The 23,607-nt window shown below is 34.8% G+C and overlaps 2 protein-coding genes across 2 annotated transcripts in view; both read left to right on the top strand.

Annotated features, from left to right (window-relative positions):
• Positions 1-342: 342 nt before the first annotated feature.
• On the top strand, positions 343-11,267 carry tmem154 (transmembrane protein 154). Its single transcript, XM_067404616.1, has 10 exons — positions 343-400; positions 498-586; positions 1,493-1,528; positions 1,779-1,814; positions 3,276-3,320; positions 3,409-3,651; positions 4,121-4,172; positions 5,117-5,190; positions 5,911-5,959; positions 10,580-11,267. Exons 2-9 carry the CDS (start codon positions 532-534, stop codon positions 5,943-5,945), a joined length of 576 nt encoding a protein of 191 aa, XP_067260717.1. The 5' UTR covers positions 343-400; positions 498-531; the 3' UTR covers positions 5,946-5,959; positions 10,580-11,267.
• Positions 11,268-13,270: 2,003 nt separating this feature from the next.
• fbxw7 (F-box and WD repeat domain containing 7) overlaps positions 13,271-23,607 on the top strand; it is a 174,551-nt gene continuing 164,214 nt past the window's right edge. Inside the window, exon 1 of the mRNA XM_067402884.1 lies at positions 13,271-13,667. The gene's annotated coding sequence lies outside the window, so the exon portion shown is untranslated. The remainder of the gene's footprint in view (positions 13,668-23,607) is intronic.

The following is a 23,607-nucleotide window of genomic DNA, read 5'->3' as shown; positions in this document are numbered from 1 at the left end:
AGTCAATTATTTCTGACATCATGTTTGACATCTAAATGCTCAAAAAAAACTATATTCATACTGTACATAGTCACAGTTCTTTTTGTAATTCCATTTTTATAAGTGCTAAGAAAGTACTGTTTTGACAAAAACAGCTGTAGCAGTGCAAACTCAAACTCTTTACAGTCTCTTCCTACTTCAGTCTGTTTAAAGTCTTTGAGTTTAAAGCTGCCTCTGTTTACTCAGCTCTTCTGGCACTTCTCTTTTTTTTTTCTCTGGTTTTTGGTTAGGTCACATACCATATATGCAGGAATGTGTTTTCACAGCTAACTGAGGAACAGCTTGGCTTGTGGTAACAAGCTCACTGTTTGATTGCATCACATCCGAGGGAGAGAACGAGAGGGTGGTGTTTTTTTCGTAGGTAGGTGAATCAGGTCTGAAAGAGGAAGCAGGATGTCATGAAGGCGTGTTAGCCCCTAGTCACCATGCAATGAGTCTGTGTCTCTGTCTACCTATAGTGTGGGCCAGTACTTCCAACGAGGACTCTGGGAAATGAATCTGATACTATTCCTGCTTTTGGCATTGACAGCTAGCCGGACTAGACTTGGTAGGTGCTCACGGTAGTAGATATTTTTTTTCTTTATGTAAAATCCTGTCTCTCTATCTCTCTTTCCATTTTCCCCCATTCATCTAAAGTAACTCTCCTCTGTCCTGTCTGTTCTCTTCGTCATGGTCCTCAAAAATCATTTTACACTGTAAGTGGCCCCTAGGCAACCCAACACTTGGAGTCATGTGAACATTAAGAGTGCATTCAAATGACCTGTCGTATCTTTTGACCACAATGGGCAAGTATAAGATTGAGGACATGATGGTCACAGTGCGTTATAACTAGTTCTTTGACTCATTTAGTTGCTCTTGGTTTCATGCAAAACACAAAACAGCTCGTCTTTGTTGACGAATAAAGATAATGTTGATTCAGGACAAATGTATTTTCCTTGTGGTTTATATGGCATTCATTTCCTTGTAACTGATTACTAGTTTCCTCCTTTTTACCTCAAAGTTCGGAGGTAAAAAGGAGGATTCTTGTAGCGGAATATGAATTTTGATATTAAGTTATGTTGTAGCTAAGATGAAGTTGATAACACTTTACAGTGAAGTTCCATGCGTTAACATTGTTTATTTTTTAACATTGTTTCAAATTAACATTATATACATTATGTGTATTTAAACGTTTTTTTGTACCTGCCCATTAACAGAAACTTTAGTGCTGTTTATTTAAAAATACTTTTTAAAAGAAAAAAAAAAACAAAAAAAAAAACATGGTTGAATTTCATGAGAAAGGACAAGGAATGTTTGTAATCTCTGTCAGGTAGATTCAGAGACAGATTTTCAGATAACATCTTTCTTCTGAACTGCAATGGGTCTCAACTAATCCTCAGTGGAAAAATCAAATGAAAGTTCTTTACAGTCAATTCTTAAACATGTAAATTAATTTAGTTGCATGTCATTATAGTTCAGTGTGAAGAAGAGAAAGAAGATGGGGAAATACGTGAGTATCTGCTTTAAACACCTAATTTGTATTTTATTTTATGTGATGTGATGCAGACTAGGCTTTAGTCCTGAATGGTTCATGTTCCACTGCCATGGAACAAACAATGAATTTGTGTTTAAAGCAATATTTTGTACTTTAAGCCTGTCACAGTTGTTTAGAATGGATTTATCCATCTAAAGAAGTGTAGTGGTGTATGAGCACTCACCTCCTCTCAGAAATTAATCTCTTCTGTTTGTACATTTAACAGTAATAGTAACTTCACAACCAGAAGTTGAAGACCCAGGTAAGAATTTGTTGTAATTACATTTGACAATAATAGATATGATATTAAAGTATTTATATATTTTTATGTACAAAAAACAATTTATAATATATACACTGTTCAAATGTTTGGGGTGTATGATTTTACTTTATTTTTTTTTAAAGAGATTAATACTTTTATTCAACAAGGATGCATTAAATTGATTCAAAAGCAACAGTAAAGACATGTTATGAAAAAAATCTTCTTTTAAACTTTCTCCTTATCAATGAACCCTGAAAACAAAACCAATTAAGCATCACAAGTGTTTTCAACACTGATAACAATTAGAAACGTTTCTTGAGCAACAAACCATTTTAAAATGAGCCTGAAGGATCATGTGACACTGAGTAATGATGCTGAAAATTCAGCTTTGCCATCACAGGACGTTACATTTTAAAATATATTAAAATTGAAAACAGTTATTTTAAATTGTAATAATATTTCACAATATTACTGTTTTTTTTACTGTACTTTTGATCAAATAAATGTAGCTTTGCTGAGCATAAGAGACTTCTTTCAGAAACAAAGCTTTTGAATATTAATGTATGTTATAATATTAAATAATGGCCTTTTTTCGCTTTACTAAAGCCAATTATTAAAATATTATCTAGAAAATATTTATTAAGCATGTAATATTTCTACCCACTACTAAAGTACTGTTGGATATATAAAATCTGAAAATAAAGTTACAGTTCAGATTTCTTTGTAATGATCTTTTTACAGTAAATATTGTTCTAAAGTATTTTGTATGTTAACTTTGACAGCCCTAAAATTTTGTAAAATCAGCCATTTCGTAATTTTTTTTTTTTTCTTTTCACTCAAATTTTGTTGACCCTTTGTGGTCCCCAGTTTGAAAACCTCTGAGCAAAATTACCTGTAAAAAAAAAAAAAAAAAAAAAAGGGTTGCACTTTATTTCACAGTATGTGCACTTTCAATGTACTTACAATTTACTTACCAAGAAAGTAAGTTAACAACATGGGTTAAGATTAGGTTTAGGGGTAGGTTTGGGGGTAGGTACATGCGAAACAGGACTGTAAAATAAGGTAGAACTGGTTCTACCTTAAAATAGAACCATTTTACTGGTTCTACCTGTAAAATAAGGTAGAACTGGTTCTATTTTACCTTAAAATAAGGTAAAATACTGGTAGAACTGGTTCTAGCCATTTACCACAATTTTACTGTTTCAACAATGTCTTTTCATTTTATAGCTGTACTGTAATTTCACAGTAAAGTACTGTCAGCAACAGCTGTTTATTATAATTACAGTATCAATACCATTTTTTTTTGTTTTGTTTTTGTTTTTTACAGCTGTAATATGTAGCAAAAATTATTTTGCAATTCATAAGCCATATAAGCCATATACAGAGATCAAATGTATAAAAATGTTTTAAGTGTAGATGTTTGTTTATTTGTATTTTCATGATTCATTTATTTCTTTATAGAGAATAATGGGGATGCACCTGGATCTGGAGATGGGAGCAACCAGGGTATGCATTAAACTTTTCATGTGCTTAACCTCAAGCTGAAATAAGCATTTCACAGCTTTGTGTGATCATCGTATACTGTGACTTTCAGGTTCAGGAAATCATCCTTTACTTAAATCTTATGCAATTGCGTCTATGGATTTAGGCACCACACCAAACAGTGGCTCTGTTGATAAGAAAACCGAGCTGACAAATGGGACAGATACAGATGCAGACACAGATGATCTCACCTTGGTCATCATGATCATCATACCCCTGGTTCTCACACTCGTCATCGTCGCTGTGATCGTGTGTGTAGTCATGATCTGCCGCAGAGGGAGAATAAAAGTTGCTGGTATGTCCGGATGCATTCAATCAGACCTATACAAATAACCAGCTAAATGCATCAGTTAGGTGGTGTTTACATTTTTAGGCTATCTGAAAAACACAAATATTTACACTTTCTGAGAATTATCCAGTGGTAGATGAAACTAGATGGTGAATATGATAACGGCATGTTAGGGGGAAAATCTGAATGGACCAGAGTAGTTTAAAACCATTGGGCAGCATTTGTAAACTCCGGACTCATTTCACAAATAAAAAATGTGAATACTTAAAAAATTTGAATTACATTTTTGCAACATAGTTTTTACCATCAATCACTATGAAACTAAAAAAATGTTTATTTCCTTTCTCCTTACATTATTTACAGTTTCCTATTAGTTCCTTTGAAGGTACCTGAAACTGAAGTCTTAAAAAATGAAGAAAATTACTGTGTAAAGTTTAATGCCTTTTCGCATCTTTTTTTTTTTTTTTATATGAAGGCACAAAAGAAGATCCTTATTTGGATCATGAAGACCATGAAAAGGTTCCAATGTAAGTATACACTTTAAGAGCATGTTCTGTGACTCTAATCATGCATAAGCAGTGACATATGCCTGCATTTTAGTAGTTTGGTTAATATGTTGCTTAGTCCTTTTTATGATTTGAGTGGCTGAGTGGCTAACCAGAGGTGCAAAACTTGATGTTATCAGACCTTGAGAACACAAAACCATAAAAAAAAATTCTAAAAAATATTTCAAAACTTTTTAAAGCGTTACATGATTGCAATACTAATAGTTTTCAGGTGATTATTAATTTATGACCACACTGTAAAACATTTTCAGCTGGTTAAATGTAGAAATGAAAGTTCATCTGCTGCCTTAAAAATGTGAGTTAACTCAAATAAATACAAGTTAACTAAACTTGAAGATTGTTTAATTTTTAACTTAAAGTAATGAGTTGTCTTGACTATTTTTGAGTTGAAACAAAGGTTATCTTCAAGTTGAGTTAACTCACATTTTTATGGCAGCAGGTGAACTTTCATTTCTAAGTTAAACCAGCTGAAAATGTTTTCCAGTGCACATACTCATTAATTGTTTTCAGTAATTTAGCAATTACATTTTGATAACTTCCGATAATAATCCAGTTGTTCTTTACAGTCATATTTCCCTGTGTTTATTTAGCCATTTATTTAGTAATCCCATTATTTAGTATTCACCATATTTGAACTTTGAATTTGAACATTCACAGTGAACATCAACATAATCCCTATCCTGTATAATATGCACAATATTCACACTAATACACGTTTATTGACTGTTGTGCTTTGGCAACTGTTCACATATATTTATAATGTGACAAAATGATGTTGCACAAAAGCTGTTCATGGTTAGTTGGTTCCTCTTTAAAGATAAAAATCTGCCATAGCAGACAAAAGTAACTTCCTCCTCATAATAAACAGCCCACAAACACATGTGTTGGTGTTTTCTTGTTCTCAGGCCCATGTTTGAGGATGATATCCCATCAGTGATGGAGCTGGAAATGGAAGATCTAGAAAACTGGATATCAAAAGGTGACCACTTAAACATCTAATAGTAACGTCCTCTGACTCTGAGTCACGGTCCATATCTGGGCTCTGCGTGTCTCAGATATTGCACGTTTATAGTGATTAATCCAGTGCTCGAGAGAATTGCAGTCTGTTGTTCTAAAAAAACAACAACAAAAAAAACATACATGTAAATTGTAACATGCAACATCTTGATAAATTGGTGTTTTTTTGTTTGTTTGTTTGTTTGTTTTTTTAAACATATATATGATCTTAAATGTTTCTGCTAAAAAACAGCATTATTATGCTGAGTGCATTACATTAATTTTTTGAACTTGAATTTCAACATGCTTCAGTTTTAGTGAATTTACTAAAGTTTGTGCTTTGACCAGCAGGGGGAGCAATTGCATTACAAACATTCATATGCTCAAAGAAACTTGCTCAGCTGCATGAAAGTTGCTCTTTAGGCAGTTTTTTTTTAAAACTTATTCACACTTAAACAACTTTTTTTTTTTTAACCACAGCTTCAACATTAAGGTTCAAAACATCCATACAAATAGACTGTATTTATAGGTTTAAAGTTGTTTGCACTGTGAACAATGCTGTGAAAGTGTGTGAAGTGATGTAGTTGTGTCTATGTAGTAAATGTATGATCTATTTCCATATGATAAGATAATTAAGAAGTGGAACATATTTTGTTTAATGCTTTTAACATAAAGAATCTGTTCTTTCATCGTTTGCTTGCAGATGGAGGCAAGAAGGTGGACACTGGCCAAATATAATGAATAGCTTTTCAGTGAGTACACTAGACTTATTATTCCCTCCTTTATGCAAGATGTAGTCCAAACCTGGGAAAGCTACACAATTTCTAGAACAAAGTCTGAGCATATTCGCAGTACAGTATTGGCTTGGACAGCTGTCTAGTGGTTAGTAACAGGAAAGCCATTGTACTAGTTTCCAAATATTTAATTTTTCAGGACAGATCTGTGACAGATGTTGTGCATTTATTGATTATTTACATTCACGCGTCATATTTCATTGCATTTCATACTTTTCATTCAGATAGTTTCCAAGTAATGAAGAAGAGTCACATAAATGGTTGTAATAACATTTTTAAAAAAGTACAGTATATGCAAAATACACAGAGCAGCCGTTGGGTTCATCAGTAACATGAAACTTTGCTTTTCTCTTGGGCGTTGTGGAGGGTTAGACATTTGAAAAATAATGGGGGCCAGCAGAACTGGACATGGTAAAACTGTGCCCATTTTTATGCAAAACACAGAGCAGTGGTGCAAGACAAAGCACGAAGAAATGTGTTTACGTGTGTCACACCCTGTAATGTAATGTGTAAGGTATCATTTCCTGGAACTGTGAAATGACATAAGGTTACCTCTTACTTTACTTTCCAGTGGAATGCCCCTCAGAGTCTAGTTAAGAGCTACTGTACACAACAGCATTCCCCGTTTATTACGACTGCAAAATTTGTCCAGAATGCCATATTGTGACTATTTTGTCATGTAGAACATTTGCAGTTTAAACTGTGATATGATAAACATATCATATTGCTGCTTCTTATCTCCAGGGAAAAAAACAAAATACAGACAATAACACTGAAACATGATGCGCAAAAACTGCAAACTATGAAGCAATGACTTTTGTTTACAAATGAATGTTTTGTCCACATTCTGCTGCTCTTTCAGATTTTGGGAACACTTTACAATAAGGTCTCATTTGTTAATGCATTAACTAAGCATGAACTAACAATGAGCAACATCTTTAGTTACACTTTGTTTTAAGGTGTCTTTGTTGCTCTGTAATCATACATTTAAGTACTGAGTAATATTAAGTAACTACATGTACTTACTGTAGGGTTAGGATTAGGGTTTCATTTTGTTTAGCGTTAGTTGTATGTAATTATGCATAGTTTATAGTTAATACTATAGTAACTGTATGTAACATGTAACAATGACACTAAAATAAAGTGTTACCGCATTAACGAATGTTAACAGATATTATTTTTGATCATAAACTGTATTAGTAACAGTTAACTAATAAAAACCTTACTGTAAAGAGTTACTCAGATTTCTTTCAGTCACCAAAAAGTGAAGAAAGAAAGAAAGAAAGAAAGAAAGAAAGAAAGAAAGAAAGAAAGAAAGAAAGAAAGAAAGAAAGAAAGAAAGAAAGAATACATTTGTATCTGGACTCATTTAACTCTTTTAAAGGGTTAGTTCACTCAAAAATGAAAATTCTGTCATTAATTACTCACCCTCATGTTGTGCCACACCCATAAGACCTTCGTTCATCTTCGGAACACAAAGTAAGATATTTTTTATAAAATCTGATGGTTCAGTGAGGCCTTGCCAGCAAGATAATTTACACTTACAGATGTCCAGAAAGCTACTAAAGACATTTTTAAAACAGTCCATGTGACTACAGTGGTTCAACCTCAATGTTATGAAGCGACGAGAATACTTTCTGTGTGCCAAAAAATCTAAATATCGACTTTATTCAGTAGTATGTAGTTGTGGACGATTTCAAAACACTGCTTCATGAAGCTTCAAAGCTTTACGAATCTTTTGTTTCGAATCAGTGGTTCAGAACACGTATCAAACTGCCAAAGTCACGTGATTTCAGTAAACGAGGATTCGTTAGGTCATAAGTGTTTTGAAATTTCAATTGTTCACCACTGTGAACCACCGTGATTTGGCCATTTGAAACGCGCTCCGAAACAACTGATCCGAAACAAAAGATTTGTAAAGCTTCAAGGCTTCATCAAGTGGTGTTTTGAAATCGCCCATTACTAGATATTGTTGAATACAGTCGTTATTTAGTTTTTTTGGTGCAAATATGTCTTTAGTAGCTTTCTGGGAATTGAGAGTGTTAATTGTCTTACTGGCAATGCAGGCCTCACTGAGCCATCGGATTTTATCAAAAATATCTTAATTTGTCTTCCGAAGATGCCGAAGGTCTTATGGGTGTGGAACGACATGAGGGTGAGTAATAAATGACATCATTTTTATTTTCGGGTGAACTAACCCTTTAAGTCCACTTTGTGTTTCATTTCACATTCACACTGTTTGTGGAACTCAATAAATGTGAATATAATAATAATTATTATAATCAGCATCATTACTTCAGTCTTCAGTGTCACATAATCCTTCAGAAATCATTCTGATGTGCTGATTTAATGCTCAAGAAACATTTCTTATTATCAATGTTGAAAACAGCTGCTAAATATTTTTGTGCAAACCATCACACATTTTTTTCAGGATTCTTTGATGAATAGAGAGTTCGAAAGAACAGCATTTATTTGACATAATTCACAATTAAATTATTTAAATAATTAAGTAATTAAAAACTATGATAGTGTATATATATTGTGGCTTTTCATGTTTGTGCATCCCTACTTCTTTTTGAAATATAACGACACCCATTGTTTTTCTAAAAACACTGCAAAGCCAAGACATGAATACTCTTTTAGTGATACATTGACTCTTGTCAAGTGACTAAATTGTCAGATAGTGGCAGTCTAACAGAATAATAAACAGCAGCATTGTCTGTTGACCTCCACATAATCAGCACAGAGGTGCGAACGGCTCTTACAAAAACACCCAACGACAATCACTTGCTTACTAATGCAGACACAAACACAGACTATGTCATTCTGTCAAGTTTGTTTTGATGAGGCTGCATACGAGGAACAGAATAGCTGTGCCTGCTGACTTCTGACCCCCGGGTCGGTGCTGCCAGCATCGACATCTGGTAGTCATTACAGCAGGCATGCGTGGAAGCACGGCTCAGACCGGGCCAGAAATGAGGAGGGCCTCTTTTTTTTTTTCCCTCTTGCGTACTCTCTGTCTCGCTCTCCCTGGGAACACCAGAGGGTCAGAGTCCACAAGCCAGGAATGTAAGCTTACGTCATGCAGACTGTGTTTTTCCCAGGATCGGATTGGTATCAAGCGCTATGGGGGAGCAAGCTACACAAAGGCTAGGTGATGTCAAGAATGACAAATTAATGTTTATATAAACATAAACGGATAATATCTAAGGACACATCAGCACAGGAGTAAGGGCACAGCTCTGTTTACGCTGAATTGAGTTCAAAAGGAAACTAATCTGATCTTGAAACGTAATTCTTTGCAGTTTCTTGTCTTAAAGTCAACATGAGATCAAAATTGACAATTGTTTTTTTAAAGGGTTAGTTCACCCAAAAATGAAAATAATGTCATTTATTACTCACCCTCATGCCGTTCCACACCCGTAAGACCTTCGTTAGTCTTCGGAACACAAATTAAGATATTTTTGTTGAAATCCGATGGCTCCGTGAGGCCTTATTGGCCAGCAATGACATTTCCTCTCTCAAGATCCATTAATGTACTAAAAACATATTTAAATCAGTTCATGTGAGTACAGTGGTTCAATATTAATGTTATAAAGCGACGAGAATATTTTTTGTGTGCCAAAAAAAAAAAAAAATCACTTATATATAGTTATATATTATATATAGACTTATATATAGTGATGGCCGATTTCAAAACAATGCTTCAGGAAGCTTCGGAGTGTTATGAATCAGCGTGTCGAATCAGCGGTTCGGAGCGCCAAAGTCACGTGATTTCAGCAGTTTGGCGTTTAGACACACGATCCGAATCATGATTCGACACAGAAGAATCATAACACTCCGAAGTTTCCTGAAGCAGTGTTTTGAAATCAGCCATCATTAAATTGGTGGTTATTTTGTTTATTTTGGCGCACCAAAAATATTCTCGTCGCTTTATAATATTAATATTGAACCACTGTGTTCACATGAACTGATTTAAATATGTTTTTAGTACATTAATGGATCTTGAGAGAAGAAATGTCATTGCTGGCTATGGAGGCCTCACGGAGCCATCGGATATCAACAAAAATATCTTAATTTGTGTTCCGAAGATTATCGAAGGTCTTACGGGTGTAGAACTGCATGAGGGTAAGTAATAAATGACATTATTTTCATTTTTGGGTGAACTAACCCTTTAAACGGAATATTGCAGTATTTATTGCACATTACTATTTTTTGAAATGTGCCCTCATAATCTTTAATCAAAAAGACTCTCTCGCAGCAACATCTCTTCTCTTTTACGATGACGTGTCAATCACATGACATCACAGGAATAGAAAACCACACCCATCCAATGATCCAATCAAAATCAAGTCCCACCCTACATTTGTTTCTCTTTGAGAAGCCGTTTGACTTGGATATACGTCAAAATTGGGAAGAACAGATGATTACATCTTCCGTTTCATGCAGACTTTATATGGAATAAAACATTGTTGAAGACTGTTCAATACGAACTAAATATAGATTTCACAGCAACATAGTCAGTATAGTTTGGAACATATTTGTATTAATCATTTTTTTCCCACATTTGTTTTACAGGTACCTGCTGTGGACCTGATGCTGTTTTCATGTGTCCTCTTATCCAATGTTGCACAGTGTACATGTTGAGGTATACTTAGGTACATTTAGTTCCTTATAAGGGAAATGCTTTTACATTATGTTTCATAACGCCATAACTTTATGCTAAAAACATATTTGTAAAATAGTAAAGATTGCTGTGTGAAGAACATTGCCATTTGGATGAAAAAAACCCTAGTGTTGTCAAATCGATTAATCGCATCTACCAAAAGTTTGTAATCGATTTGGCAGCACAAAAAAAGAGAAAAAAACAAAAGAAAAAACAAAAAAACAAAAATGTTTTTCTGTCTGTTGCACTGAACGGGATACAACAGTTCTACTGGAATCTGACATGATCCTCTGTGTCATTTTGATATTGATATTTTCACCACTTTTTGATGGAGTACAACAAGATTATAAACAATTTTGTTTCTTTATCATGTAATAATGATTTTGCCATCAAATGTTAAATATTAAGATGTATTTCATGATTCCATTTAAATTATAAGACGTTAACCTTTGTAAATTTTATTACATTTGTTGCATTCTTTTTTTACATTTTGCTGTATTGCAAGTGTGTTTACAATTTATATATTTCCATATACATCATTAATTCTCGAGAAAACACCAACATATTTCATGCTGTTTTATATATTTATATATATTAAAAGAGGAACTTCTGTTATCATTGTTCTTGTGTGTTCATTTGTGTTGCTCTCATTACATGCACAGACCGCTGGAAAGATTTTTACTGTTTTTGAGAGAATTCTCTTATGCTCACCACGGCTGCATTTATTTGATCAAAAATACAGTAAAATCAGTAATACTGTAAAATATTACAATTTAAAATAACTGTTTTCTATTTGAATATATTTTGAAATGTAATTAATTTCTGTGATCTAAAAGCTGAATTTTCAGCCGTCATTAGTGTCACATGATCCTTATTTTTATCACAGTTTAAAACAGTTGTGCTGCTTAATATTTTTGTCCAAACCGTAATACTTTTTTTTTCAGGATTTGATAAGTGAAAAGTTCAAGAGAACTACAATTATTTGAAATAGATTTTTATTTATGCCTCACTTTACCCATAATACTGCATCTAAAAGACAGCAATAAGTTGGTCATTTCAGTTGACAAAAAATACACTTAACACATTATTCCTAAATAAACAATAATCTACACATGAGCATATACTGTAGAAGTTAAAGACCTTTTTTTCATGCTGCACTTATTCAATAAAGTGAACTTTTTTTTGGTTCTACCTTACATAGCTTCTACTGAGTGCATTGACTAATGCCAAAGGTCTGGAATATGGGAATGTGAAAGAACATTGTTTACCTTTGAGTGAAACCTTTTACTATAGGCAAGAGCAGTCCTGCTGTCATGTGGTCCAGCAGAACAGTTGCACTTCAGTATAACAGTGGTGGAAAACAACACCAGATGGAACTCATTAGATTGTTCCTCCTCCAGTCTTGTCTGATCTGTTTGGCTTTAAAACCCTGTTGATCAGGGTAATGCGTGCAGATACATTTAGGTTTTGAATGTGTTGACCTGTGCTTATGCATTAATGATCACATATTATTGCTCTGTTAGTTATCTAAAAACAGTTTAAATTATATTTATTGTACTTTTAGATTGTAGAGCTTTTAGCAGCTTATCTGCGTTCAGTTTACACTATTAGGCTTTCTTTCTTTCTTTTTTTTTTTTTTACTGTTGAGCTATGTGAAGTATTTTATCTGACCGATTTGAATCTGAAAAATGTGCAAAACAACACAAAATGCATAATAGAAACAACATAAATGAACTTTTTAAAAAATAATAAAAGTGCTAAAGAATAAAAGGATGATGTTAAAAAATAAAAATAAAAACTGCAGTGAAGGGTAAAAAAAAATAAATAAATGAAATACTATATTTTCTGCTGAAATTCCTTTGAGCTTGACCACTGCAGCATCTATCTATCTATCTATCTATCTATCTATCTATCTATCTATCTATCTATCTATCTATCTATCTATCTATCTATCTATCTATCTATCTATCTATCTATCTATCTATCTATCTATCTATCATCTATCTATCTATCTATCTATCTATCTATCTATCAACAACAACAAAAAAGCAAAAGTCTATTATCAATAAGAACTTGACATGAAACAAGAAGTTCAAAAGGTTTCATTGAAACATGTTGCACAAGAGAAATATATGTTCTTTATCTTTAGAAGAGAAAATAGGCCTACAGAAACGACAAGGCACGTTTTCAAAATTAAATCTTAAATTGGCTGTTCTAAAATATTTAACAGTACTTCCATAAAATATATTAGCCTAAGTGTAGCAAGTTTTGATTACAAAACTTATTCGTCAGTGCAGAGTTTATTCTTGAATTCAACATCATTAACAAACAAAAAAAAGGGAAGAACTACAGTAACTTTTGAATAAGTAAGGTAACATCTCATATTATTTTTTTTTTTACCAGAAGGTATTGCTTTTATAACACGTAAAGCCGTGTTTTAAAGTGAAAGCGTTGTAATCTAAAATGTTTTTCGGCCCATAACAGTCCGCACTCCGCATGCATGGGCAACGTAATGACGTCTTATTTAAGAGACACGGAACGCGAGCGATGGTGACGTTCCTGGACGACACGGTGACGCCATCATCGGTGGACAGGGAGTCGTACAGGAATCAGTTGGATAAAGGCGATCGCGCTTTAACGGAGAAGCGTCGGAGTCGTGTGCCTGTATCCCTAGCGTTCTTTAGATCAGCCACATATTATTCCAGGGGGACTTTAGTTTTTACAGAAGATAAATAATTAATGAAAGCTCTCCCTGGTTCATGGATTGGAAGGGTGCGCGTAACGCTCCTACTTTATTTCATCGGATGAAAATGTTTGGTTTGTGCTTGTAAAACTTCAACTCGTTTTCAGAGGATCGTTTTATCTTTCTTTCGGGCAAACCGGAGAGGAGAAGAGGAGAGACCGGTGACCGTAACTGGACTCTGGATAGGATATCTGGGGGAACTAACTGTCCTTCTGTACAAAGGAGCTTTTTTGTGCGTCTTTCCATCAGTTTCCAGGGTAAATACATGCATTTGTCTAATAAAACATCTTGTTTAAACACCGTGTTTTGCAGAAACGCAAACTTGATCATGCAAGGCTGATATTGTAGGAGTAATGGGCCATGTGATCAGCTTCAGTACACAACATCATGCAGTTATTGGACATATGAAGCTGATCGCGTGGCCTTTTCTCGTGTTTATACTAAATATATGTACCGCTGCTTATCATATGCTTATGTTCAGAGTGCCCATTTGTTGAAGCAGGTTGCATGGTATTTAAAACGGCATTGTTTCACTGATATCATAATACAAATCATTATCATGCGCACTTCCGAAACTGTTGTTATTGTAGGTAAACTATTTTAACCCAATATACAGGACACATTAAATACAGTGTTTTGTAGTGTTTTGTAGCTGCATAAAACAAACCTAATGCAGAAAAGCTTGAGCAACTGCCTTTTTGCTCTTCCTCTGTTTTGCTTGTTTGTTTTTTATTGTACTCGCTGAGTTGACACGCACTTCAGAATTTATAAATGAATCCTTTTTCTCTTGTTTGAGGAAAATGTAACTTCACAGCTGATAAAAACGCTGTTGTTGCCCTCTGAATGCATTGGATGATTTACTACACAGTTTATACGGAGTGTTTATATATATCCGAAATCGGTTGGTGTTTCAGATCACTAAACTCATACGTATTAGTAGTATTTATTCTATTTTTCTCTTGTTTCGTTGTTGTTTAGCCGGTTAGCGACAGGAGGTTAAGCTTAAGCTAACACTATTAGCACACCTACACCTGGACTATTGAAAGACAAGCTGGTTTATAAATATGTTCATCCGATTGTCATACAATAATGACATTTATAATATACAGTGCTCTATTTTGTGCTCGTGTCATCAAAGGCAGCTGGAACATCTAATAGCGGTTAACCTAGCACGTTAGCTTAGCTAGCTAACAATCGGCGCTCAGCCTTTGCCACCGCCGCCTCCCATTAGGGCTTTAAATCCACGTGAAGTACCCGCCAATATCCGTTTAGAGTTTTCGCCTTTTTAATAGCCATTTTCGGGAAATATTAACCGGGTTGGCACGCTGTAAGTGTGAAATTATTAATTTGTACAGATTTATGTGCAACGCGTGCACGGCGCGAGACAAGCACATGTTAGCACCGACTACAACCGATGCAAGTTTGTCAAAGGATCGTTTTTTTTTTCTCTTAAACTCCTCATGAAGTTTATTTCAAATACAACGTACGCAAAACAATAATAATAGCAGAACTTTTCAACCATTTCTGCAAGCTGGCGATTGAACAAATGAAAACAACTGTAGCATATGAACACATGCCTATACAAACTTATGCACAAATAAGCAAATACTTTTACTTTATAATGCTTTATAAGCTTGGAGATTGGGGCTCTTATTTAAGTTCAGGGTCTTGCGTTTGAAAGTTTCAGCATCATCTGTAATATTATGTAACTTGTTTTACAGGGTTTGTAATGCCATCTATTGCTCCATGTGTTTATGTAATATCTGTTGTCAAATAAAGTTTTGCTTGGGAGAAGGAGAGAGGGAGGTTTCTCGAGAACAGACAGAGGTCAGTTTGCAAGTTTAAAAACTGTCTCTAAGCAATGTGCCTCTTGTTTTGAGTAGTTGTTGTTGTCACCTGTTGTAAAGTAAAAACTTCAGGACGGTGATGCACAGACTCTTTGGTTTTGCTAGATTTGGTTTTTGAGTTTATGAATTTTGTAGGTCACTCTGGGATACAGAGGAAAGGGTTTCATAAAATTAGAAGGAAGGGAAAGAAAAAAAAAAGCAGGAAATACAGAGGATAATGTGCAAGCTTTCGTCCTCACACCCTTTCCACAATGTCCATTTCCACGTGAGAAATGCCAGAATCCCCCTCCTGCACTATAGGGTGAAGCGCTATCTGTCTATGCTCATATTTTGACTTCTTTCACACTGTGGCCTTTACACTAAGAAAGCAGACAAGGTTTAGTCTTTTGCATCTCCCTTATGGATCTTTGTGAACTGCTGAATGCCCTTAATGTTTTGACATGACACAAAGAGAGCATACAAGAAGGCATGACCAGACTGGGAGATGAGAGAAAGGAACCGGGTCATCTGATGAGTGGCTCTTTGAACAGAATATTCTTTTTTCAGGCCAGCCACTTCTTAATGGCACTCAGCTAAAATAAGAGCCAGGTCTGCTGTGTGGTTTTGATTTAAAGATAGTCTTGGTTGGTTAAAAGGGTTGCCGCAATCAGCAGCCTTTCACTGCAGACTCCCTTTGTATTCTCTGGACTCCTCCGGGTGTTCACTACCAGTGAGTTTTCTTGAAGTTTACTTGCATTCTGCTTCTCCTGTGATGGAAGATGATGGATGCTGTTGAAAGGTCTGCTATACGTTCATGAATTTGAGAATAAGTCAAATATATGTAAAGGGCTTACCCAAGTCTTCCAATGCTGAGAAATCTTGTATATCTGCTGATAAATCAGCTCTATTAATTCACTTAGCCGTGAATTTTGGCTAAAGGCAAGCGCATACTACAAGACCGAAGCACAGAACACTCCGATAGCTTTGCTTATTTCTGCTGATTTGGAACACCTTTTCTTCATTTGTTTGTTACACATTTGTACATATTTTTCATCTACAAATAAAAGTGCAGTATGTCAGCCCACCAAGAATAAGTATAGAGGTAACTGTCTGTAACATTAACTATTAGCTTCCTCACCAACGGATGATGATAATGAATAAAGTGTGCGTGTGTTATACTTTGCTTTAAATTTTCAAGCTCTTTACAGTCTGTGGATTTTGAATGGCTGTCAATGTTTTTATTTTTCATCAACTAGAGAAAAAAAACATTTTGAAAGTGATTCCAACAAAATTGTTCCGCCGTGTTGCTTTTGTTATTGCGCCGTATACTTTACTATTCTCACAGGATTTGAGTAATTATTGCAACTTTTATAGTTATAGTTCTTTATGTGAACTGGCCTTTACATGTTTGTCAACACTTTTTTTTGTTTTTGTTTTGCATTTACCATAACCAAAAATCTGAAACACTTTACAGCACAATAAGGTTCCATTATTTTATATTAATTCATTAACGATCAATGAACAATACATTTATTACGGTATTCATTACTTTATTAATTTAAGTTAATAAAATCCAATTATTTTTAGTTTATCTCTGGTGCATCAAATGTTAACATACATACAAAACTTAGATACTAAAAGTTGGTAACACTTTACAGTATTTTTGCTTGTTAATCTCAACATTTTTAATATTGAAATACATTTTTAAGATCAAAATATTCTGTTAATCTATTCTGTCGTCTGTTAAGTTACCTAATGCACTGTGAGCTAACATGAATATTAGCATTTTTAATTTATCAGCATTAGCATTTTAATTTTAGCAAAGTTTAAAGGTGCCGAAGAACATGTTTTTAAAAGATGTAATATAAGTCTAAGGTGTCCCCTGAATGTGTCTGTGAAGTTTCAGATCAAAATACCCCATAGTTTTTTTTTTTTTTTAATTAATTTTTTTTAACTGCCTATTTTGGGGCATCATTATAAATGCGCCGATTCAGGGTGTGCGGCTCCTTTAATTCTCGTGCTCCATGCCCCAAGAGCTTGCGCTTGCCTTAAACAACATAAAAAAAAGTTCACACAGCTAATATAACCCTCAAAATGGATCTTTACAAAGTGTTCGTCATGCAACATGTCTAATCGCGTAAGTATAGTATTTATTTGGATGTTTACATTTGATTCTGAATGAGTTTCATAGTGCTCCGTGGCTAAAGCTAACATTACACACTATTGGAGAGGTTCATAAAGAATGAAGATGTTTATTAATTATACAGACTGCAAGTGTTTAAAAATGAAAATAGCGACTGCTCTCATCTCCGTGAATACAGTAAGAAACGATGGTAACTTTAACCACATTTAACAGTACATTAGCAACATGCTAACGAAACATTTAGAAAGACAATTTACAAATATCACTAAATGTATCATGATATCATGGATCATGTCAGTTATTATTGCTCCATCTGCCATTTTTCGCTATTGTCCTTGCTTGCTTACCTAGTCTGTTGATTCAGCTCTGCACAGATCCAGACGTTAATACTGCCTGCCCTTGTGTAATGCTTTGAACATGAGCTGGCATATGCAAATATTGGGGGAGTACATATTAATGATCCCGACTGTTATGTAACAGTCGGTGTTATGTTGAGATTCGCCTGTTCTTTGGAGATCTTTTAAACAAATGAGATTTATACAAGGAGGAAACAATGGAGTTTGAGACTCACTGTATGTCATTTCTATGTACTGAACTCTTGTTATTCAACTATGCTGAGGTAAATTCAATTTTTGAATCTAGGGCACCTTTAATAAATGCTGTAAGATGTTGCTCACTGTTAGTTCACAGTTAATGCATTAAATGATGACAACAAATAAGACCTTTATTGTAAAGTGTTACCAAAAAGTATTTTAATTTGAATAATGCATTAGATACTGAAATTAACATTAACATAGAGGCATTTTTCATTGTTTAATTAATATTAATAATTATCAAATGTTACTTTATTGGAAAGTGTTGGGAAGAAAAAAAAAGGTTGCAGATCTCTCATTAATTTTTATTCACATATCCCAAGATACTCTCTGTGGACTCATGAAGAGAAACATGTAAAGAGGTGTGAAAAAGTCCAGGTGCATAGTATCTAGTCAGACTCCGACTTAATTGGTCTTGTTGAACAATGTGGCTTTTTTTTTTTTTTTTTGGTTGAGCTTCATGATGCACCATGGTTGCAAATTCTGCTGTTATTATTACATCTTGCCCCACAGCACTGATTTAGTTTGCTCATAGTCTTAAAGGGATGGTTCACCCCAAAATGAAAATTGTCGTTTACTCCCCCTCAGGCTGTTTCAAACCATTTTAACATTGCAGTTAATTTTTTTTTTTTCTTCTGTGGAACACAACTGATGATATATTGAAGAATTTTTGTAACCTTCCATTGTGTGGACAAAAAATGCTGCAACATTTCTTAAAATATTGCCTTTTGTGTTCCAATGAAGAAATAGTGATACAGGTTTGGAACGACATGAGGGTGAGCAAATGTTGACAGAATTTTAATTTTTGGGGTAACTATCCCTTTAATCTTTGTGCACTCCATACCATATGAGTTTTTGATATGGTCTTTTCACTTGTTGTGCTGGGGTATAGAAAAGGTCATGGTCATGTGACTGTCATGTCTTCTGCTTTAATGGAGGTGCGAGTTGCCAGGGAGTGCTGCTGCTTTTTCATGTGCTCTCACAGGAATCTGACACAGAGGATGATGATTCTTTCAGGAGTGAATTCTACAGAGATGTACATGTTGGATGGCTATTACAGTCAAATCTTGTACTGAGTTTGGTAAAATCAATTCTCAAACACTCATGATTGAAGTTAAAACAGATCCTCTGTGACATCCTCTCATATGACCATTAAATTAGTCCAATAGAGATGAAAATGCCTTATAGGGGACCTATTATTCAAAATACACTATTTGAACATAATTGTGTCTGCAGTGTGTGTATACAACCACCCTATTGTGGTAAAAATCTATCCACATTTGTTATTTTCCCCATAAATCTGAAAAATTCCCAGTTTTTTTTTTCTGCCAGGCCTCCCTTTTGTACAGGAAATATAGGTAACACTTTTTACAATAAGGTTTCATTTAAAGGGTTAGTTCACCCAAAAGTGGAAATTCTGTCATTTATTACTCACCCTCATGCCGTTGCACACCCGTAAGACTTTCGTTAGTCTTCGGAACACAAATTAATATATTTTAGTTGAAATCCGATGGCTCCGTGAGGCCTGCATAGGGAGCAATGACACTTCCTCTCTCAAGATCCATAAAGGTACTAAAAACATTTAAATCAGTTCATGTGAGTACAGTGGCTCAATATTAATATTATAAAGCAATGAGAATATTTTTGGTGTGCCAAAAATAACGACTTATTTAGTGATGGCCGATTTCAAAACACTGCTTCATAAAGATTCGGAGCACAAATGAATCAGTGTATCGAATCATGATTCAGATTGCCTGTCAAACTGCCAATGGCTGAAATCACGTGACTTTGACGCTCCGAACAGCAGATTCGATACATTGATTCATTTGTGCTCCGAATCTTCCTGAAGCAGTGTTTTGAAATTGGCTCCAAAAATATTCTCGTCGCTTTATAATATTAATATTGAACCACTGTACTCGCATGAACCGATTAAAATATGTTTTTAGTACCTTTATGAATCTTGAGAAAGGAAGTGTCATTGCTCCCTATGGAGGCCTCATGGAGCCATCGGATTTCAACTAAAATATCTTAATTTGTGTTCCGAAGGTGTTACGGGTGTGGAACACCATGAGGGTAAGTAATAAATGACAGAATTTTCATTTTTGGGTGAACTAACCCTTTAACATTAGTTAACTACATTTGTTAAAACAAACTAACAATGAACAGTACTTTTACATCATTTATTATTCTTAATGTTAACTTTTGATTTATGTATTAGAAAATGTAGAACTTAAGTATTTGTTAACATAATTGAATAAACTAACATGAACAACTGTATTTTTAAGGAGTAATAAACGCTGTAAAAATACATTGCTCGTAGTTAGTTCGTTATCTAATGCACTAATGTTAACAAATGAGACCTACCCACTATTGTACTGGTGAATACAAGGGCGAGATGAGCCTCGTCATATTTTCTTGTCTTAATGTATTGTTGAAGGCGATGAATTTGTACGCAACCTTTCTGAGAGAAGCATAACTGTACCTGAGTAAAAACACAGCTGCTTTTATTTTTGGTTGTTTCTTTGTTGTTTAGCTGGCTAGCGTGTAGCGACTGGATGTTTAGCTTAGGCTAATACCTTTAGCTCTCCCACTTCTGGACAGTCGAACTTACTTTCCCCCCTCCCATTTGGCCATTAAGGTGATGAGCTGACTGGTCGGTTATATAATTGGCTAGTCGGTTCTCGGATGACTAGTTGACCACCCTGGCCTGTCTAGGTTGGAGTTTTTGAGAGCTCTGCACACAAACACTTGCCTTGTCAAACACTGGTCTTTTTGTTGTCTAAAGCATTGTGAAATATTCGCAGAGAGAAATATTGATGTTAGTATAATAAAACTGTGTATGACTGATCATTTTTCTTCCTGACTCTTATGTTCCTATAACTGTAGCCAAAACAAAGTTTGGTAGAAAATCAAAACAAAACATTGTAAACTAAGGCTTAATTTGTCCACAGACGTCTTTTCAATTGCTTCGGTGACATTTGGAGAGATTATTTTTGCTCTATCTTTTTTTTTTTTTTTCTTTTTTTTTTTAATATCTTGGGTGTATGCCCTTGCTGTATGGGTGGTGAATTCCTGTGTTGTTCTGTGAATCACACTTGTGAACACACAGCCTCCCTGTCCCACTTCTGATGAATTATGGAGTGTTTATTTGCTTTGCTGTAATGAGCTCTTTACTTTCTCAATATTTTCCTTCAGTGTTTCCATTGGGTCTTTGCAGACTGAGAAATTTATGCCATCTCAGTCATTATTAGTTGTATGTCTCTAGATTTGCTGCTCTGTTTTCAAGAAAATTAGGCTTCATTTGTTGAGACAGAACTTGTGTGCTATTAAGAAAGCAGACTCCCTTATTATCTCCCTTATTCTACCTGTTGCTGTGCCAAAACTCTTTTGAGCATCGACACTATCACTTATCTGCTGTGTGAAGTTGTTTTAAACCCTGCTTGGTGATGAAAGGGTGGAGGGTGTTTCTTCGCTTTCACTGTGTTTAGTTCATTTCTCTTTTCCTGTGCAGGTGTGTCACAGCAGGCCGATCATGTAACTAATGTCACTTGACTGATTCCATCCTCTGTTCAAACCCCACAGATGACTTAAGCTGTCCAGGAGCCTCACAAAACATCTTATAGTTGATGGCTGTGTAGAAATTAGGAATTCGGATTTGTCTTGTTCTGTAGCGATCTCCTCTGAAAATTTCATCCAGGACGAGCTTGTCTTGTCACAGGTAATCTGTGAATGTCGATGTAATCCTCACACCTGGTCTTATCCCACATTTCACCACTCTTTCTTTATTAGATCTCTTAAGCATTTAAAACTAAAGTGTGTAGTTTCAAATTGAATTGGGTTAATGACATTATGTTCTATTTTAGGGATGCACCATTTATGAATTTATTTATGATTTTATTTATTTTTTAACAAGCAAATTGGTCAATTCTGATACCGGTTGCTTTTTTAAGGAAACTTTTTTTTTTTTGCAAAATATTTGTTGTTTATTTGCTCTATAACAGGCCAAACTGACCTTAAGGCAAAAATCGAAGTGCACTTTCATAACCCTAAAAGTCTAAACCTAATATCCAAATCGTCTAAAACTCACATTTTTTTCCAAACCTATATGAATTTATTTCTTCTGCTCAACACAAAAGATGATATTTTGAAGAATGTCTGTAACCAAATAGTTGATGTGCCCCACTGACTTCCATAGTATGGGAAAATAAATATTATGGTAGTCAATGGGGCCCATCAACTGTTTGGTTACTGGCATTCTTCAAAATATCATCTTTTGTGTTCAGCAGAAGAAAGAAATTTATTCAGGATTTGAACAACTTGATGGTGAGAAAATGAAAGAATTTTCATTTTTGGGTGAAATATCCATTTAATGTTTATCAAACAACAAAAGACCAAGAGAAAACCACTCTCTGCTCTTTAGTAAATTTAGTAGGATTAATCTATTTAATTTATACAGTGCAGACTATGCAGTGTTGTTTTACATTTGATTAGCCTACTTCCTGTTTTTATTTATTTATTTATTTCACAGGAAAGCTTTTTTTTTTTTAAGCTCCAGTTGTTTCTAATTACCTCTAGGAGAGAGAATGGAGTATGTTGTTTGCCAATAAATGAGCTGTCAAATTGATACTTTCTCATCTTTTCATTTTAATACTTAATGTACATGTTAAGAATAGCTAAATAACCCCCATGGGTCTATTTGAAGCCTTCTAGTTATCATGAAGTCTTTATTTTGGTGATCTGTATCAGCCAATACTGCTTTCAGTGTTCGGTGATCGGCCCCAAAAATCCTGATTGGAGCCCTTAGTTATCTGTATGACCACAGTTGATGAATCAATGTCTTCTGAAACAAATCGATAAGATGTAAAAAAAAAAAAAAAAAAAAAAAAAAAGCAAATTTTTTTTAACCTTTTTAAACTATAAACCGGGGGAGGGGGAGGAGGAGGAGGAGGGTCTAGCTAGCCTCTGTTTTTTTTGACAACACTTCGAACGTCAACAGGAAGTTACTCCGCCCAGGATTGCTTAGAGCACCTTTAAGTTCACGTTTGACATAAATGTCAGCATGTTGTTAAGCTTGTGAGCTTGTCACATGCTTATGTTTGTTGATGTCAAACATGAACTTGTGAATTTCCATTTTACGAGGAAATCAACCTGCCCATGGCTTACTTATAGTTATTGCTGCATGTTAGGCTGGGATAGGAGAAATCATTTTAACATCTCAAATTATACACTTCAGCTTCAAAGTTTAGAATGTTTCTACCTCCCTCAATTTCATCCTTCCATTTGGCCCAATTTCATTGTAACAGCTTCACCCTGGCCCTTAGAGATTGTATGTGCAGAGCTTTTCTGGACACTCTAAGCAAGGGCAATGTCAATAATTCAGAGCTTTGCCATCCAGCCCTTGGCTCTGATTTGCATGAAGGGGTTTAAGAGATCATAGGAAGCTGGGAGGAGAACATTACATGTACCACTACATCCATTAAGTGGTGTAGTGATATCCTTCTTCACCAGCACTACCTGCTTAAGCATTCTGGTAGCCAGCCAGCTGCATCACGCATTTACTTCTTGCTTTCCATGTGGTCTGAAAAACGAATATTTCTCCTTGGTTTTCAAGTGCTACAGCTAAATCAGGGGTGTT

Source organism: Chanodichthys erythropterus, chromosome 12, assembly GCF_024489055.1.
Source record: "Chanodichthys erythropterus isolate Z2021 chromosome 12, ASM2448905v1, whole genome shotgun sequence".
NCBI lineage: Eukaryota > Metazoa > Chordata > Actinopteri > Cypriniformes > Xenocyprididae > Chanodichthys > Chanodichthys erythropterus.
Note: the sequence above shows the minus strand (reverse complement) of the source record. Positions and strands in the feature narration are given on the sequence as shown.

Excerpts from the sequence above, each read along its gene's own strand:
- tmem154 (XM_067404616.1), top strand. The coding sequence starts at position 532 with ATGAATCTGATACTATTCCTGCTTTTGGCATTGACAGCTAGCCGGACT. Across the intron at positions 587-1,492 it reads AGCTAGCCGGACTAGACTTG|TTCAGTGTGAAGAAGAGAAA; the intron begins GTAGGTGCTCAC and ends ATGTCATTATAG. Across the intron at positions 5,191-5,910 it reads AGAAAACTGGATATCAAAAG|ATGGAGGCAAGAAGGTGGAC; the intron begins GTGACCACTTAA and ends GTTTGCTTGCAG.